A 19613-nucleotide genomic window follows, 5' to 3' on the forward strand; every position below is an offset into this window, starting at 1 on the left:
GGTAGCATGAGTGATTTACTGCTTTCATTATTCAAGTTAAATAAATCTCCTCCTTTCCAAGCTATTGAATATAGAGCTATGCTGGCAGAGTGGATTACATTTGATCTATGTACCATGACAAGTAGGGAAAATTGTGGGCTTCATTGCTGTATTCACCCACTCCTTCCTGAACACAAGAAGAATGTGTCAATACACAGAGCAGCCTTTGCTCTGTTCCTTCAGCACGAGAAAGCACAAAGCTGCTCTGCAGCTGTAATGAGTATACAGTCTGACACCATGGAAACGAGGATAAACTCCTTTTAACTCTTCCAACTAACCTGCAGGGTGTGGCATCAGACCTGTTAATGAACGCTTTATTTGCATATATCGTAGCTCCTGACAGGCTTGCATTAATGGTAACTGGAGCTTACTTTTATTTCTAATCATATGGATGAACTCTTAATCACCATAGAAGCAAACAGCCTATCTGATTCAGTCTGGTTTCTATATTATTCGAAAATGAAAGTACTTAAACATACTGCAACCGCTTTAGAAGAACGAGAAGATGAGTCTCCCACACTGCTCAGCAGATGGGCATCTCTGATATCAACCCACAGTCTTGACTCTGAGTTTCTTTGGCATAGTTTGTGAAAAGGAGGCTGATAAGTATGCAACAAGAGCTTGGACAATGTTTAAGAGACTCTGCTCCTTAGTGGGATTTCTGTTATCACTTCATCTGCTACCCACATCTGCTACAGTCTGCTACCCACACCACACCCAAACACAACCAAACCACCACAGAAAGAGAAAAATCTGAAAAATGAAACCCCACTGTTTTCAACCATGCTCAAAGCACAAGTTTAGTTTACTTTATAGCCTGCTTAATCTACAGATTTGTCTCCAGTAGAACCTGGAAGACTCTCCATGCAAACCAAACCCTTATGTTTACTTGCTGTAAGTTCAGCATTTTGACTCCAGGAAACAGCGAGCCTTGTTTTATACCACGACTCCAGCACCAGACGTGTCACCACAACCGTCACCTAAATCAGAAACTAAAGATTTGAATTCCTAGCAAGTCTCGCCAGGAAATTTAGAAACAAAAAACACAATCAGGAAGGAAAGTTTTATTTGATTTGTAATGCCCACATCCTAAGAGTAAAGGTATTAAAAAAATAGCTGCAAAGAAAAAGAATGAAGCAAAACACGAACAGATTTGTATACCTTTAGGAAATCAAGAGAAAACAGGCACGAGTTTACATTCATTAGTTTCAGATATGGCAGAGGAATGTTCTACTGAAGAGGGGTCGATAAAATCCTGCTTTCCCACCTCCTTCTATGAGACAGCGCGAGTCGTGCTCTTCAAAGCCACGCTGATCCCGGAGATACAAAAAGGCAGATTTTTCCTCATTCTTTTTTATTGATGTATTTGTGCTGTTAAGCCCACGAAGACCAGAACCACTGGTGAAGCTTGTTACAACCTCCACATAAAAACTGAAAGTCATACATATTTGGAATCCTGTTTAAGCATCTGAAACCATTGAAGGATTTTATTTCATCACTGCTAAGCCACTTTAAATCCCCATCAGTGTTAAAATCTTGCAAGTGTCAACCCAGAATGATTTAACCCCTTGAGAATAAGGGTTCATTATAAAAAAGGCAAATATCTTATCTCTAGAGATCCTACTGGAACACGTATCTCATCTGCTACTAATACTGAAGAATTTCCTCTGCTAGAACACAATATGCTGGGGAAAGGAGGATTTTCTAGCGATCTGCTATGCAGCCAGAGGGCAGAGAGTTGTTCTATCATAACCTTTCACTCTACCCTGCAAAACAGATGCATGTGAGGTGGCTTGGCCCTGCTCTGGACGTGATCAGCGGGAGCAGCCCAAGCCCCTGCTTGGGGCTGCAGCTGAAGGAACTGAAGGCAGCAGGTCACTGACCACCACCCCTCAAGGTCAGGGAGAGCTTCTCCTACAGGGCCAGCTCGCTGATCCGAGCAGCACCCTGCAGGGGCTGCAAACACCTTTCCTCTGCCTTTCCTCTAAAGCTACAGAGGGACTGGGGAAAGAGAAAGAGCAGCAATGAAACAGCAAGGGCAAGGGGGTAGCATAGAGAAGTTTAACATCCTCCCCTGTAAAGAGAAAAATCAGTTTATCTCAGCAGACATCCTTGGCTCGTGCAGGAGCAAGTTAGCATTGGTGGGCAGAGGGGGAGAACTCAATGTCTGAGAAGCTGTGGATGTTCTCAGGGAAGATCCCTCTTTAACCAGCATACCCCAATTGCAGTAACGGCTAAGGAAAAGCATAAAGCTGTCGTAAAATTATCTTCTTCCATTTGACTGATTAGGAATTTGCAATTTCTTAAATTAAAAAGCTACAGTGCAAGTTAGTGTTTGTTTCATGGGGACCCTGTATCAGTATCCTCTCCTGCAAGGATGCCAAAAGCCAAAGTCAGCGGCCAGCGTTCTTGTCTGTACACAAAGCAGGCAGGCTGCCCCAGCACTGAGGCCAAAAGACACTGAAAGTAGTAAATAAATACACATAAAACAACTCTAAAAATGATAAATTAACAGCATTGATTGTTTAGAATTATAATCCATCTTATGACATTAATCTTCACATTTATCCTCTTTTTAACCACTATACAAAGCTGCTGAAGTTTCTCTGTCTTCTAAACTAGCCAGACAAGAGCACAAAGCACTATAAATTTTTGTTTTGGCAAAGTAACTTGCTTTCAGAATACAACATTTTGAATCACAGTTTACATGTAGCAGGTGTGCCGTGCTAATACAACATCCTCTGCTCCTTCTCTCACTGCATGCTGCCAGAAGCGAGACACCTCAGAGACCTTTCCTACTTTAATTGCTGTCTCTTAAATCCTTCTCCTAACAGTTTATTTCATGCAGCCTCACTCGAGTCAGCTGGTCTTCACTTCTGCCTCAGCACTGTCTTGTTTATTGCATTAATCTGGTCGTCAGGATAAGCCACATCAGTCTGATGTGCTTATAGAGCAACAGGTGTTACATGCTCTACACTTACCTCTTGCAAGCATCTCAGGAGCATTAATCTACTCCTTTTACATCCTCCTGTCTCCTTTTTCCCTGATTTCCTTCCTGCTTTTACTAGCGGAATCCACATTAGATTTCTGAGGAAGAAGACAGAAGGCATTTGTATTCCCCCAAGCCCATGCACTGGCTTTCCACTCATATGGAAACTCCAGAGTCTTACTTCTTTTTTTTCCCTTGTGAAAATACAGCTAGATCAGACTTACGCCTTTTACCTGGAACAGACACAAGGGAGAACTAATCAGTCTGGTTAAAAAACAGTGAAGCCCGTGCTTTTCTGAAAGTCCTCCTTTTCCTCTCCCTGAAGACCTTCTTGGGTATTGGAGGTGTATGTGGACTGGAATAGGAGAAAGCACAGCCTGGACCATCACCCTTCATCTGTGCCATTGCATTCAGAGGACCCAGAAAATCACTGCTAACCCCACACAAAAACCAGAACTGCTTCAAGTCCAGTGTGCTCCGCCGCTGCTATCCTAAACTGGTACCAAACTCAGCACATGGCCCAGAGCCACCGGATTTCAGGTGCCGGCAGTGTGGTCAAGATCACATCATTTGAGAAGAGTCCATCTCAGCACAACAAGATCCTACATACGCACACATTTGACACCCAAAACCATGCTGTGTTTCTTAGGATTGTCAGACTATAAAGAGTCGATTCCTTTCTAGCAGCTTGATCCCACCTCTCCAGCTGCCTGCACACATAACCCTTCTTGTACATCACATCCAACACCTGCATCTCAGAATCCTTTGTGCTTAACAGGAACAGGCACTACACTACACCGGTTCCCTCTCCTTGTGCACACCTCACACCTCCTACCCCAAAAAACTGCTGCTGGCTCATTCTGAAATACAGCAAGGCACTTTGATAGATGTTAAAGACTTTGTGCATGCACAGGCAGGATGCAAATCCACCCTCGCCTCACCCTAACTTGCCTTAGAGGCAAATGCAGACCTCAGCAGACCTCAGCTATCTCTTAAACGAGGATGGTCACGGTACAAAGCCCGTCACCTAGCCTGCAAAGAGCAGCAACACAGAGAGCAAACAAGCTTCCTCAGAGCTTCAGACCAGTTACAGAAGTCTGCATTTTACATCAGTGCTTTACAGAAGTATTTCTTCCTCCTTAGGAAAGAAATCTTTGCTAGTCCCGTTGCATGTGCTAAAACACGTAAGGTGAAAATCAGCAGCAATGTCTGTAAGAAACACAGCAGAGAAGAACGATAATAAAGTTCCCAAAGCAAACAAAGCCTCCTGGAAAAGCTAAGGGTCAAGTGGGGAAATTACCAACGATGTTCCTGCTCCCACACACCATCGTAAACGTCAGGGATTACCTCTCAGAAAATGCTCAGGCCAAACGGGTACATATGTTGCCCTATTCCAGGGAATCGGGCATAAATCTGGGCCCAGGCTGTTCGTGGTTTATATGACACATGAAAAATAATATTAATAAAAAGCACAGGAAGGTGGAACAAAGAAGAAATTCAAACCATAAGCTGGCAAGTGGTCCTGGATCCATCCCAGCAAACACTACTGGCTACAAAAAGCAGAAGGTCCCACCAGGTTGCTGTGTGTTGAGATAGTCTTGCTGCCACATTTCAGGTAGTTTTATCCATCTCTGGGAGGAAAAACAGCCTTGTACAAAACTTTTCCTCCCCTGACTCACATCAGATGAGCTCCTTCAGTGGCTCATTTTCACCAGGAAGCATGCCATTCATCTCGGGGGAAGTCTCAGTGCCCAGATATCCCAAGAGGATCTCACTGCGCCGCCGCGACAGCTGCAAAATGTCTTCTGCCAGCGACTGCACGGTTGTGTATCTCACGATATCCAAATCAAACATGTCCTTCAGATATTGTACTATCTGGTGCTGCAGAGACAAAAGGAAGGTTTACGGTAAGGAGATCTCTTCCCATCTGCCAATACCAGCTGCCTAAACTGCAGCAACCACAGAACTCTAAAGGAATTTTGCACCTTTGCCATCCAAGCAAAGGTTCAGGCTTGGGAATCACAGTTATGGCCAGATCCCCTTATGCCTCTAAAACAGGACAGCAGAGTTCCTGCAGCGAGGAAAGCAATGGCATAGCAATATCCATGCAAACATTTAATGAACACAATGCAGCCTCTCATGATAGTATCTACAACAACAAGAGGACTTAGGCTTTAAGATCAAATACATAACTTTGAGATGTCATGCACTCTTAGACAAGATATTCTTTCAGCATATGAATCCATCCTTTCCAGTACTGAAGGTATAAATTGATCTCATCGCGCACTTTTTCTATCAGCTGTGGTAAATAGTGCTGGGAATTTTTATCAATCTCGATTCAGCAATCTGCATCTCAAAAACAGAGCCAAGTTTCTTGATGCCACATCAGTCACCAAAAGCTCACACCTGCAGCTTTAAGCCAGCAGGTAGCAGGAGCCCCACACAGATTAGATACAGAAAAGCCATCTTACCTTGAAGAAACTGCAGACTTCAGAAAGCTGCTGCTTGGGCCCCAGAAAACCAAAGGCTAGAACAGGACTGACATGCTCCGATACGGAGTAGAAATGAGAGATAAAGCCATCTGGTACCTGCCAGAGAGAAGAGAAGAATTGGTTGGTCTTGGTTCTCAGACAGAATCAGCAGCTTATCTGGTATCAGCTACCAAACTCCCTGACAGAAAGCACCATGCTTCAATAACTGAAATTAAGAGCTACTTAAGAACACATCTTCCTGCAGAATTACATTTATCTTTCTGATCCCTTGAAGGATGAGTAAAGCTTTCTATCTTCATGTTTCTAGACTACTATTTCAGTAGGAAAATAAATAGAAGAAAATGAAAGGCAACCATCAGGCAGTCTTTATAACTATTTATAATCTCCAGATCAAGCCAGAAAAGGGCATGCAAATATCAAAGAGAGAGCTACTGTATAGCAGCACCAATACAGCTCCCAGCACTCTCACTTCTCTTTGCACCATCTCATGAGGCAAAGCCAGTTGCACCAGCTGGTTGTGGGACAGGAGTTGAAAACCCGCCAGAGGCCACATGGTTGAACCAGGGTTGTGACGTTGCAGCTTCCTGTTCTCCAAGTCCATTAACTCATCCGCTGTTATATTTTAGAAAGCCACAGATTTAAGAAAAGCGCATCAAGTAAAAGCTAGTCAGTACTGGGAAGCAGAGAAGCACACGAGCCATTTATTGCACTGCCAAGAGGGAAACTGCAATGCAAGAGCAGCCCCTTGTTGCTTGGTGTCTGTGACCATTGCTATGGTGCAAAGAGAGGGAATACCAGACAGGCAACATTGTCTTTTCAATCCTCACATTAATAAAAAGGGGGAATAAACTCAGACTGATTCAGTAAAACACTGGCACGGCACTGGAGCAATGTCAGCAGGACCACAGGGCTTTAAAGCATCACAAAGAATGTGACTCAGTTCGGTTATACCACTCAGATTTTGTGTTTTTTTCAAGACCTAAGTGTTATCTTTCCAGCTTAAAATACATTACATTCTTTCCCTTTAAATTAATCTTGCTTACCATCAAAAGTCTCCTTTTTGCTTTCAGAACTGACCAGCAAGCAGTTGCTAGAGCCTACAATTAATAGAGAGACCATCAGTTACCAGGATTACTTTTCAGAATAAAAACAGTTTACCAACATGTTGCCATCACAATATCGAAACAGTGACCCTTTTGTGCCACCAACTCTAAAGTTACTGGCAAAACCTAAGTGAATTCGAAGCAGATTTGGTCACTCAAGACCCATTCCAGAAAAGCCAAAGTATTTGAAGACTGCCAATATGATCCGAGATGGTTGCCAAACACCCCAGGATGCAGACTGTAAGCACAGAGATGATCAAAGGTGCCTCCCAAACATCTTTTTCTCAGTCTATGAAACTAATCTATCTTAAATACGCAGCTGGGGGCCAGAACTGGAGAGGAGCACTGCTATTTAAGCCTCAGTGTCTGCTGAGGTACCATCAGAACGAATGGCCACGTGCAAACAAAATCCCTATTTTTCCCTATATTTTGATCCTCTGGAAATATAGGGAAATATGTGCTGTCATCTTTTAACATCCCCAGGGCATCACTAAGAAAGGCCATTAGAGAAATAAGTCTATAGGAGCCAACCCAGTGCTTTCAAAATAAGGACAGCTTTCCTGTAAACAATTTACATGTACTGAAGATTGCTGTTTAGAGCTTCAAGAAAGCACGGTATTTCTAAAGAGCGTATTCAGCTCAGCCAGGACAGCCAAGGTTTTGCTCTTGGCACCACAATCTCACGCTCAGCACAAGGACTCGCTTAGCGCACCGTCTCCTTGAAGCTGTCGGAGAGCCATCGGTTGCGCAGCACAGCCAACACAGAAGAGGGAGGGTTCTCCAGATCCTCAAAAGCATCCATGAGGATAAAGTCCAGCACGATATCAAAGAAACTCATGCACACCACCTATCAGAGAGCAGAACAGTCTGTAAAGGAAACAGGTTTAGAAAAAGCAGATGGACTTCACTCTTTTGCCTTGAAGCAACAGAACTTAATGAGCTGAAGTTTGTCACCCAGGAAGGAGGACTGAACTGTGCACACCCAGCTCACAGCCCCCAAGGAGGGGCTGGCCAAGAGATTTACCAATCCTGTGTCCAAGAAAAGCCCATTCAAAAGGCAAACAAATCTTACAGACCTACAAACAATAGCTTGAGCTCTCTAGGAAAAAAAAAAAGGGATTGGGGGTTTGGTGTGGTTTTTTTGGCTACAGTAGAGCTGATGTCACTGAAGGCAAGATTTGCCCCAAATTTTAAACATCTCAAGAGCCAATTTTCCCCCCACCCTCCCCAACAATGTACAATCGCAAACTAATCGTATTTCAGAGCAGTTCTTTCACTCCTGGCCCGTTCCTACATATTCATTATCTTCCAACTCCTCTACAACTTTCTAGAGAGAATGTCTTTACCAACCCCTCTTCCCTCCAGCTCCTGCTGAGTGGTTGGCCAAGTCTCTTGCTTCAGTGCATAACGCAGCATCTCCTCGTAGCTTTCCAGAAAAGCTTTGGGGTTCTGGGAAAACAGAGGAACAAAACACTTCATTAGGTACAACAGTTAGGGGCATTTTGACCAAAGTTTCACTACTTTTTTTTGAGCTAACACCATGTGTATGACTGGATGATGTTTTTAGCCAAAAACACTTTGTGCAGACAAAGGGAATTAATTTCTGCAAGGCATGGATGGCCCCAGGCTCAGCTGTGACTCAAAACACCTGTGTTGCTCCATTTTCTTCAAGGAAGGAGGAAGAGACCCCGAATGCAAACTGAGCCAGCAAGGGACTAACACAGTGCAAGCGATAATCTCCTTGTTTAAGGGAGAAGCAGTGCTAAGCCAGTGATCTGAGGGCTAGTGTGTGGTTGAGGCAAAGGTTTGATTCTCTTTTCTCTTTCCTATATTCCCCGAGACAATGCCATTGCTGATGCATAGCCCAGACCCTACGTACACTCCAGTATGGCACAGCATCAAACTGTGGGCAGGAGCAGCACAGAGAGCTTCTTTCAAGAGAATTTGGTTAAACAAGAATAAAAGCATAAACACTTTATGTCTCACGATAGTCACCAGCACACAGATCGAGTATTCTTTCTCCTTCCAAGACATTGGAATAACTGGATTGGGATGCAGAACTAAGTGTCCCTGTGCGCACAGCTGAATTGTTACACAAAATTCCTACCTTTTCAGCTTTTGTCATCAGTCCTATCACCATTTGCTTCCCGACCTCCCCAAAAAACAGTTGATTGCTTTCATCCTCCAGTAGTTCCTGCAAAGGGAACACAAGAAGTCTCCTGTGAATGCCTATGGCCACACGAATTCTGAGTTGGGAGAAAAGAAGACAGGACACAAAAGTAGTGCAATGCTGCATATACCAGTATCGCTAACCTTTAATAGGCTGGAATCTAGAAAACAAAACTGCTCTCTCCAGGAAGCGAGTTTAAAGTTAGGCTGAAAGACTGGAAGCAGCAACAACAGAGGCATGGGAGCCACGGAGCAGCAGCGGGGCCAGAGTACAAAAGCTGCTGTTCAGGCTCTAGACACACATTCCTAGGACATGGATTGTGGTAAGGAGAAGGAAACCTTGCTCCTCGACTTCAGAGGTTTGACTCCAACACAGCAAAAAGCTCTCAAGCGGGAGTAGCAGCTCCTGGGCCACTCTGAAATTACCAAACTTTCACCTCCCAGTACTACACCAGTGTCAGTGGCCATGTTACAACTGCTCAAGCTGAGCATGGGGACCAGGGGATCCTCTTCCTCTCCAAATCAAATCAATTGGGACAGGACAACAGAGTTGAGAAACAGGAGTTTGGGCTGCTGCTGCTTCTGCTTTTACTTGCTCTACAGAGACAAAGACTTGGCACCTGCACAGGCAGAGAATGTGCTGCTGGCAACAACACACCGCAGGAACCCAGGAGCCTTGTGCTCTTCTCACCTGGAAGGCCTGCCTGACACAGTGCAGCTTCGCAAGGAAATCCTGGTCACTGTAGCAGCCAAGGAGCTCTGTCCTAGAAGGAAACGGGAAGGATTGCATAAGTATCAGCTCTACTGACATCTGTGTTCCTAACAACTACACTCCCCTAAAATATTTAATTCCCAGTGTGCACCTAGGAGAAAGTAACAACCGCATTGCCTTTGTGCAGCTCCCTGGGGAACCACAGCAGCTCCGCAAAGGCTGTTCCAGCACAGGACTATGCCAGGCAGCCACACAGAACAGACACATTCCTCATTTCTGATTTTCTGGGACAATTACCCTTCCTCAACATGTGTTCTAAAAATCTACAGTTCCCCTGGAAGTCCAAACCAGCAGGAAGGATTCTAAGAGTTTCTGCCCCCAAAAGGTTATCCTGATTATAGAGCTGCTCAAAAGAAAATAATGTGTTCACACTGCTCAAAGGAGCCTTGACACAAGGACCCACAGCTCCAGATGGCACTTCACCTCAGTGTCCGGCACGCAACTTTCCCTTCTTTCACTAACTGCAGAGCTTCTTCATATGCCGCAACTGGCTTAGAGAGGTGGAACGGTATTTCCTCAAAGTGGAGAGGGTCAAAGAGCTGTAGAGGTGGCAAAAGGCATGGGAAGAACAAAATGATCTCGTTAAATATTTACAAATATTCAGAGGCAGCACATAGGACATGACTTCAGCTAGCAAACTTCTGTCAGTGTCAATTATTTAATGCAAAGGTATTTCTTTTTTCCACCAGTTTCAAAGCTGTCTCAGCTCTGATGCAGCTCAATATCCCCTAAAATTTACACAACCAAGCCACATTACATTAGATTTACAGTACTTTCCTACTGTTATGACACGTTTTCTCTTTTAGATAGGAAGATGACATGGAAATGCTGGCAGGAAAGGGCTGCACCATGCCCCTAATTAAACGGCTTTTCCAATATCCATTGTGAACCTCCCAGCTTGGGCTGTTGCTCCATGTTCTACCATCTTTTGCTACCAAGACACATATGGCTCCACTGCTTTTGTGGCTCCCCTGCAAGCAGCTGGACTGCTACAGACAGCTGAAACTCCAGTCACCTCCGCTGCAGAGAAGAAGGAGTCCTCGGAAATCGAGCTCTCTTCATCATCTGTCCGAAGCCGCAATGACCCATCCGTCAGTGGAAGCATTAAAGTCTTTTCTGGAGGAGAGGAAGAAGCCGCATGTGTTGGAGTTCATGGACTACTGCTCCTCTTAGCCACTATGCCGTCCCTCCCACCTCCACAAACAAGACTCTGTCACTGTTCAGTGCCTGATTACACAAAAGCCATAAAATCAGAGAAGAAACTGGCTTTCTAATGCATTTCCAACCCATCTCCCATACCCAGATCCAGCAGCATGCTGTCTGACGGAAGTGAAGACCCAAACTCTTCCTGGAGGTGGTAGGCTCGGTGCAAGAGAGATTCCAGCTTCTCAGCGAACTCCCTGTTCTGGGACTCCTCCTTAAACAGACACAAATGCCACCCTTCATTAGCCAGCTGGGAAGAGACAGATTGACAGCACAAATAGGGAAGGAAATTTTCAGTAAAATGGGATTTACAGTTGCAGATTAACTGATTTAAAAAAAGAGGACTCATTAATCCTACAATGCAGCTAATAACGCAAGGGGAGGGAAGTTTCTACACAGCTTATTCAAACCCTCTGGCTTTTTAGCTTTGCTATATTGTTTTCCTGTTGAAAAAGGAAGAAAGAACTTAAGAACTTCAACCTGCCATCCAGAAAAACAGGTGTTTTATTGACATACAGAGAACTTGGTTCTCCTAACTTGTGGCTTTAAGCTAATTTCAAGAGGGATTTACATCAGAAAACCTGTGTTGAATACAGCAGAGCATCCAGAAATGGATAACAGAGTAAGAGTCCTTGGATGAAGGTGCTGGGCATAAGCAAAGTTTGCTGTAAGCAGCACAGGAGGATAGGAAAAAAAAAAAGAAGGGAGAAAAAAAAGACTTACACAGCATCTTGGCCTCATCCCTTCTGTCTGCTCTGACGCAGTTCACTATCCCAACCAAGCCACATTATATTAGATTTACGGTACTTTCCTAATGTTATGGCACGCTTTCTACTTTAGATAGGAAGATGATATGGAAATGCCTGAAGACAGAAGCATTAACAAGAAGCATGAAATCTATTTTGACAATGAATCAACTGGTTTTAAGTGCATTTTAGAAACACTACAGGAATCTTCAAAGACAGAAACAACAAAAGAACCCAGATTTGACTTGGATAACTATTATCTACCACAAAAGACAAGTATCCTGCATCTTTGCTACCAGCCATGTTTATAAGAGGCTGGGAACACTTTTTGTCAGAGAGAACTCCTGGGCAGTTCGGAATTCAGCTCCTTTCAGAGTCCTGAGGTACAGCGGCTTCTTTTGCTTCCTGACTGTATTAAGCTCTTCTAGTTTGGATCTCCTCTTCAAAGAGCTCTTCCCTGCCTAGTCCTCAAGTCCAAGACACCAAGACATTGTCCTAAAAGTCTTTTGTCTGTAGCTGTAGGCAGAAGAAGTTACACATCTCCCTGACTCACTTACTCAGTGAGCAGGGTCATACTTAGCTCCTTCACTTCACTCATTAATGTATGCAGGCAGCCAGCCTCTGCTTCTCCCAGCTTCCTCAGAAGCGACAGCGACCATCCAGATCTCCACTTTCAAATGAGTTAAAAAATTACAAACACAACACTGCCAGGCAAAAAGCCATTTCTTTCTCTCTGGTGCAGTATTTGTTACAGCCTTTTCCTACCGCAGCTTCTGCTGCTGGAGGACTTGCCTGACAGCGACTGACATGACGCCGAAAGGTGGGTAGAAAAGCTGGGGAATGAGGGGGCGAGACTTATTAAGAAAAAAAAGAAATTAAAAACACCCCCTCACATTGCATAAGGAAGCTGCAAATATAGACAGCTCTTAAACAGAGTCTGGCCCAGCTCTGCCCTTAATTTGCTCTTCTTTTAAATTCCTAATTACTGCTTCCACACCCAGGCTGGTCTTTCAGCCTGGTCTCCAGCTGGCTAATGCAAAGAAAGAGTGGAGAGGTACCTCTGGGATGTTCTCAGACGTGCTGTCGGTCTGTCTCCTGCCGTCCCAGGGCACGGGGGTGCTGGTGCTAGCACTGTCCCTCTGCCTGATGGTCAGTGCCTGCTCCCACTTCTGCAGGGCCTCCTCAAAGAGCTCCATGCCTGGCAATGCAACCAAATACAAGCTGTGAGAGTCCCAGCTTAGGAACAAAGAGATACAGCACAAGATTTTGCTCAGTCAGACAATCCAGCAAATAGGGAAGCCTCTCCCCAGCTGATAAGAAAGAATAAATGTATTTTAGTTCTTTTCTCTTAAAATAGGTTTTCATTTGGATTAGAAGTTAAGGAGAATATGCTCAAACACCCTGCATAAGGTAAGCCCACTGCTTGAAGAACAGCATTTTAGAAGCAAATTATTCACCAAGAAAACAGAGAAATGTTTCTTTAGCAGAAGATGGGACTTTTATACCTTAGAAGTGACTGAGTTTAAGTTGAGAATGGGAGAGAGCTTCCTGCTAGAGCTCTACATTGAGCTACCGATGCTTTATATCGGTTTACATTCTCTTTTTGCTCTCACAGTGATAAATAATCCCCCACAGGATGATGTTATCCTCATGCTTGTTTACCTTGAATGTAGAGGCTTTCGGCACTGGAATCAGCGAGGGCTCCAGCATCCCCCATTGCCTGACCCTCCCACATTCCTGCTGATGCTGGTGTTGGACTGGAAGAGTTGACTACTACCATCTGCAGGAAAGCAGCAGAGAGCAGCAAATGCTTTTTAAATTCTCTCCAAGGGTTAAGACCACACAAACACCACGACCAGTTCAATCTGAATGATAAGCCATTTCCCTTCCCAACGTCTGCCCTTGTGCTCCCCCTTAGCCTGGGAAAAGGCATCAAGAGTTACAGGCCCCCTTCCACTTGGGTTTACACTACACTGTCAACTTCTGAGAGCCACACAATGCTGAGAGGGGAAGGGAGGTGAGAATTCCTCCCCTTTTCCACCCAGCACCACAGCAGTGCCTTTGAAAGCACAGCAAGTTGTGTGGGAAACACCTTCCCAAGCAATTTACACTGAAGCTTCATTAGGAAATGGCAAGCCCGTACAGCACTGAGCACCAGCAGGAGAGCACTGATGGAGGTGACAGCCTGGGAAAGCTCCAAAGCAATCGCTACAAAGGCACAACGGTTTTGATAGAAAGTTCCTGTCGGCTGCCTGTGCAAAAAACCCTGGAAGTGGGGGGAAAAGCGACCACCATCCAGACAAAGGAACAGATTACCAGCAAAAGTACAGCTGAGAACTTTGGCCAGGGGGATCCTCGCTGTTCCCTTTGTAACCAAACCTTCTCCTGGGAGGGCTGAGTGCCGAGATCCACACAGCACAGTCAGCTTTCTCCAATTTCACAGTAACACATACATGTCTTTTAAAGTCTGACCCAACTAACGCACTGGGTTCAAATGCTATCCATGACCAGTGTTTTCATATGGCTTAGAGAAAGACGTCCAAATGTGAGTCTGATGCTAGGGAAAAAGCTACAGTAACCGCCTGACAGCTGAATTCTTGCCCTCCCTCCATTGATTTATCTCTGTGGAGTGTTAATCCATCACCTTGAGATCCGGAACTGCAAATCATCAGTTCACTGGTGCTGACTCCTTTACTGCATGGCACAGAAAAGCCCCAGGAAGCAGACAAGAGCATTCAGAAACTGCAGCTGTGCGAAGGATGAGCTGTTTTCCCATCAAATAACATGCAAGCAAGGGGTACAGTGTGACAGACACTCAGCTCCCGCACAATAAGGGAGTAAGGGAACAGATCCCTCTCCATGTAACCATCCCACCATGCACTGGCAGTGGAAAAATGAATTTAGATCAGTATTTTATCTAAAGTGAAACAGACTCCAGCAACACAAAACCTGCACAGCATCTGTGGAAAGGGAGAAGCCACAGGGGAATTAAATGGACATGAGAATCCCTGCACAGGGAGCGAGGCCAGAGCTGGACACAGTTTGGTCTGCACTAACACATCCCTTTATATCCCAGTTATCCCAGGGGAATACTGGTGCAGGGCCGTGCCAGCACTGCCGCCTGCTGGAGACACACTTCTGCCAGCACAGATTTTTAGCAAATTGTGGTGCTTTAACCATACAGGACCAGCTAAAACAGAGGAACGGGCCAACAGCTCCCTTTAAAGGGTGGGTTTTCCCTTCCTGCCTCAGCAGAGCTAACGAGCACCGAGGCCGGGCGCTCTGGCAGGTGCCGCTGAAGAGAGATTTCAATTAAGTCCTGCATGAAGCTGCAGAGGTTCGCTTGTGCTGCCCCCTGTTCCGACCGCAGCATGTCAGGCTTTGAGCAATGGGCATGTAAAACAGGTCTTGAAACCACAAACACTCCCCAGTCCTTCCATGGCTGGTCTGACAAGAGGTGGATATAAGCAGTGGTGCCTCCTGACACCTGGCCAAGCCAGAATTGCCAGTACTTATAGGCTGCTTTTGGCTTTGGAGGAGGGAGAATGACAAGACTGTTCTCAACCTGCACTCTTTCCCAATCACAACTATCTGATTTTGGTAGTTAACCTGGTTTTAACCAAGCAACCTGTAAGGAGCCCCAGCACAGGAGGGCTGTGCTGGCACAGGGGCTGCTGGGCCACTCAAACCCCCACAGCAGAGGGAAGAAAACAAGCTTCTCATCGCTACGAGACCAAACAACAACGCAGCCTCGCTCTTTGACGGGGTTACGGAGAGCCCCAAGGAATCACAGCTGCGTCGCACACACAAGACCCTCCTGTAGCCCCTCGCTGGCCAAAGAAGTGGGATGCACCCTGGGGAAAACACTGCTCTGATTCATGCAGGCAACTCCAGGCAGTCAGTGCGAGGTTAATATCAGAGCCTGCTCTCTGATTATGCCATAACCGGTTCTGCTCCAAAAGCTTTGGCAGATCCAAGGACTTTGTCTTCTTGTCATAGGTAGGTGCACTCACATCTCCCAGCCCTGCTTCTCCCCGCCCAGTGGAGAAGGTCCTTACCGAGGCGAGGCTGTGGGAGGAACTGGAATGTTTGCTGGGCTCGATGGAGGAAATCCCACTGAGCGTGTCATTGCTCTTGCTGCCAGGACTCTGGACTCTCTTGCTGGAGTATCCTGCAATTGGGAAGGTCACACAAAAACAGGATTTCAAGCCCAGTTCACCGCAGCTTTAAACACAGAGGGGAACACCGCCCTGTCAAGTGTGACTGCAGAAGGGGAAAGCAGCATCCAATACCTAGAAATGAGTCATGAATCTCCTGTATGCTTTGTTTTACTCTGAGACACTACAAAAGCTGACGTCAGTGGGAATCTGAGCCTGAGGAATGAATATTTATCCACTGCTTATGGATGGCAGGAGGCAAGCACAAGTGGAAAGTGTCAGGGAGAAACTCCTCCAGCTTCCCTCAGGCCAAGCAGACCACGGACATTATTAAAAACACTTAAAGATTTTCATATATTTCACAAAACAAATGCTTACTCCCTAAAGTGTTTTGCTGAGGGCCTGGGTCTGTCTTACCCCAAAAATCAATTCAATTATGTGAAGAAGCTGACCGGGGTGCAGGAGCTGCCACAGAGTTGGATGGACACTCCCAACTCGCCTGGCCAAGGCCATCCTTCCCTCTGCTGCCCAGCCTTCCCGATGAGGCTGCACACGGAACCCCTGGGTCAGACGTCATCTCGGCATCACCAAGATCAATATACAACCAGGTCACCGCATGCCCTGGGCCGTTATTATTGGGGGAAGCATGGTGCAATGGGTCCACAGCCTGTCTGCAGGAAGGGGGATGGGAACTGCAAACCTTGGTGAAAACCTCACTTTCTTCTGGCAAAGGCTTTGAGCTCAGGGTCTCTCCCTTTCCTCTGCTAATTCCATGTTCACAGCACTTTCAGGCTTCTAATTTCATTCTGCATCAGTGCACTACACAACAGCTTTGCTTTCCTCTCCTCAGCTCTCAGGAACTTTCCAGCGTTCCCTGAACATCCTCTTTGCTCCCTCACAAAAGGCTTTTGGGGATTTTTCCCTTTTTACAAGTCCAACCTTTCTTCACAGAGGAGACCCTCCTGGTTGGCAAGATGGGCACTGTGATCCCTCCAGGCTTAAAGCCGCACTTCTCTGGAGCAATCTGCTTCTTTCGACGACGACGACGCTTCATCTGATGAGCTGCAAGAGCCAACGCAACCGTCCCAAGAGCTGTAGCAAACAGCACCTTACGCAGGCCTGGAGAGAGCCGCAGCTGAGAGAAGACAGACTTTAAACACAAAAGATATGAAAAAGCAACAATGAAAAAATAATTCCACCACCCTTTTTCTTATTTTTTAAAAGCAGTTATAATATAAAACACCTCGGCATTCCCCCTCCCCCCTGCAAAACACTACACAGCTAAGACTTAGCAGCAGAGGTACTGCAGAGCATCATTTTGACAGAAGCTGGAGAATCTGGTCTCAATTCTCTTCACTGAAACACGCAGCAAAATTTGCACACAGCCCACAACAGATGCAATCCAGGTTAGCCAAATTCAATTCTTAAACCCTGGTACATAGCTGAGCTGTATATTGCCCCAAGTGTTGCATTACTACAAGTGGGAAATACACCAGTCATCTTTAAAACAAGTCTTTTCTTAGTGCCTTTGAAGAAGAGAAAGGTTGAGCCTGGGTGTTCTTCTGGGAGGGATGTGGGAAGCTCTTCTTTCTCCTCTCCAAGCCCACCCTGAGCAGCTCTCTCCCACCACGCCAACCTCTCCATGCAATTGTTACAAACCCTGAGACTGCCTGGGTGCCCAGCATCACCCCTTCATGCCTCTGTGCCTCACAACCGACACAGACAACCTCCACAGAGAAAATCCAAGGAACCCAGTATGAAAACCTTTCCTGTTTGTTGTACCTGCCCGAATGTCGTGTAAACAAACACAGGGATTTCTGCCACAGTCATTGCCAAGGCCTGGATGATGGACATTCCCTCTGTCCTTCTAAATGCCATGTCTGCACGAGGATGTTGGCACCTCCAGGAGCCACCGGAAAGGCGAAGAGCACTTGCAGATGCTGCGTGAGCTCCTCACAAAGAAATCCAACTTTCCTCTGACATCTCGCTCAGAGTCCTGGGGTTGCCCTTCATCCAGCAATCCTCATCCTGCAGGAAGAGGAGAAAAACAGGTGACTGAAAGGAACACGATCTGTCTCCCCCTTGCACTGCACTTCACAAACCATACACCAGGTCACTGGAAGCAGCAACGCTGCTAGAGCCAAGTACATCTAAAGCACCTTCTCACCACCAGCAGCACTTGCTTAGCTTGTCCTACCAACCATGGGGTCAGACTCCTAACTGCTCTACAGCAGCACCATCCTCAGACTCAACGGCTGCCACAGATTTCCACATGCACCAGAAATGGCTGCATGTGGTTGGAAAGATTTTGTTTGCAGTCCTCATATTAAAAACATAATTATTACAAATAGCCATACGCATGCTTTCATTGTCAAAACAGCACTTTCATAGAGTTTTCTGTGCATCCCAGACCAACCAAAAGGTGTTTGTCCAGGAGGTTTCAATGTTGCTCAAGTTTACTCAGAGCTTTGCTGGCCGTGCCAGGAAGGAACGCCATGCTTCACACCAAGGACGGAGCTACAGAAGAGCATATCAAAACTAGAAGGGGTCGTCTTTTAAACACCACAAAGTTATAAAAACCCTCTGGCCCCACTCTCTGCCAGACCAGCCTTTGCAACAAGCCAGCTGCAGCTCTGACCCCGCCACGTCAAGCTCTGGTGTCCCCCACACGGACAGTATAAACCCACCCCGGTGTCGCAGCAATGTGGGGAGCCCCCATGCCTGCCAGACCCACAACCTGTGGGTTAGCAAACCCCTCTGGGAGCATCGTTCACAAACGGTCTCAAGCTGGCTGGAGCCTGCAGGGACAGATAGGGGCGACGGGCTCTCCTCACAAGGTTAAACATAAGCTTTCGGTCACAGCAGAGATGAGAAGAGCAAAGTGCAGGAGATTTGGGGGCACAGAGGGCTGTCTGGGGGTTACTAGGCCTGCCTGGGGGTGCACGCAGCTGGGTATCAGGGCAACCCCTGCCTGGGGCATCTCCTCACAGCCCTGCCGGGCAGCTGAACGCATCAGCCAGGTGGGCCTCAGGCGGGAGCTCCTGCGGTAATCCAGCACTGTGGCACAATGGGACCACACCGAGGGAACCCACAGGCCCTCTGCACCATTCCCATAGCCCTGGGCCCCCCAACACCCTTGGGGAACACCCCACACCCTCAAGACACAACCCCCCCACACTCTTGCATCTCTGGGGCCACCCCCTACGCCCCCAATGCCCCTGCTTCCTGAGGGACCCCCGATACCCCCCAATACTCCTGCACCCTGGGGCAACTCCCTACACCCCCCGTGAACCCTTCAATGCCCCTGCTTCCTGAGGGATCCCCGATAACCCCCCCCAATACCCCTGCACCCTGGGGCAACCCCCTACACGCCTGGGCATCCTCGATAACCCTACACCCCTTTTATTGGGGGCACATCCCCTCCACTCCTAGGGCTCCCCCCAATACCCCTACGGCATCCTTTCACATCCCCTGCAACTCAAGACATCCCTAAGGGCCCCTGGGGCACACCCCCCACATCCCCAAACACCCTCAAATGCCCCTGGGGCATCCCCCTCGCCACATCCCCTGCACTCCTAGGGCATTCCCCCCACATCCCTGGACTTTTGGGGCAACCCTCACACACCCCCACTCCGAGCATCTCCATCCCCCTATATCCCTGGGCTCACGCCCCCAAGCCCGGTTTTACCCGAGGTCCCCCCCGCCCTGCGATGGTACAGCCCGTCGGGCCCGGCCCCCGCGAGCCGACGTGGCCGGCACCACTCACCGTGGCGGGGGGGCGCACGGCCCCGCTCGGCGCCCTCTCCCCCCGGCGCGCGCCATTGCCGCGGAAGGGCAGCGTCTCCTTCCCCCGCGCCGCAGCCAACCCTGCGTTGAGGGGGCGTGGCCAAATCCAAGACACGCCCTCACCGGGGCCCTCCGGTGCAATTAGAGCAGAGAACCG

The 19613-nt window shown here is 47.1% G+C and overlaps 1 protein-coding gene across 2 annotated transcripts; it reads right to left on the reverse strand.

The window, feature by feature from the left end:
- Positions 1-1075: 1075 nt before the first annotated feature.
- On the reverse strand, positions 1076-19594 carry MIGA2 (mitoguardin 2). Of its 2 annotated transcripts, none has more exons than XM_054084410.1 (16): positions 19437-19594; positions 17453-17698; positions 16610-16805; positions 15572-15684; positions 13176-13293; positions 12572-12711; positions 10864-10981; positions 10580-10680; positions 9988-10103; positions 9484-9556; positions 8731-8817; positions 7974-8072; positions 7336-7470; positions 6564-6617; positions 5500-5616; positions 1076-4909 (listed from the first exon to the last, which is right to left on the reverse strand). In XM_054084410.1, the coding sequence occupies exons 2-16, from the start codon at positions 17546-17548 to the stop codon at positions 4709-4711; spliced, it is 1764 nt and encodes a 587-aa protein (XP_053940385.1). In that variant the 5' UTR covers positions 17549-17698; positions 19437-19594; the 3' UTR covers positions 1076-4708. The 2 variants fall into 2 exon arrangements, with proteins under 2 accessions (XP_053940385.1, XP_053940384.1); XM_054084409.1 differs by having other exon boundaries at positions 16610-16820.
- Positions 19595-19613: the final 19 nt, after the last annotated feature.

Source organism: Cuculus canorus, chromosome 19, assembly GCF_017976375.1.
Source record: "Cuculus canorus isolate bCucCan1 chromosome 19, bCucCan1.pri, whole genome shotgun sequence".
Classification (NCBI taxonomy): Eukaryota; Metazoa; Chordata; class Aves; order Cuculiformes; family Cuculidae; genus Cuculus; species Cuculus canorus.

Coding starts and splice junctions, on each gene's coding strand:
- MIGA2 (XM_054084409.1), bottom strand. CDS start 17,548: ATGGCATTTAGAAGGACAGAGGGAATGTCCATCATCCAGGCCTTGGCA. Junction 8,818..9,483: donor GTGTCAGGCAGGCCTTCCAG/GTGAGAAGAGCA, acceptor TTCCCTTTGCAG/GAACTACTGGAGGATGAAAG. Junction 7,471..7,973: donor AGGAGCTGGAGGGAAGAGGG/GTTGGTAAAGAC, acceptor GCTCTCTGATAG/GTGGTGTGCATGAGTTTCTT.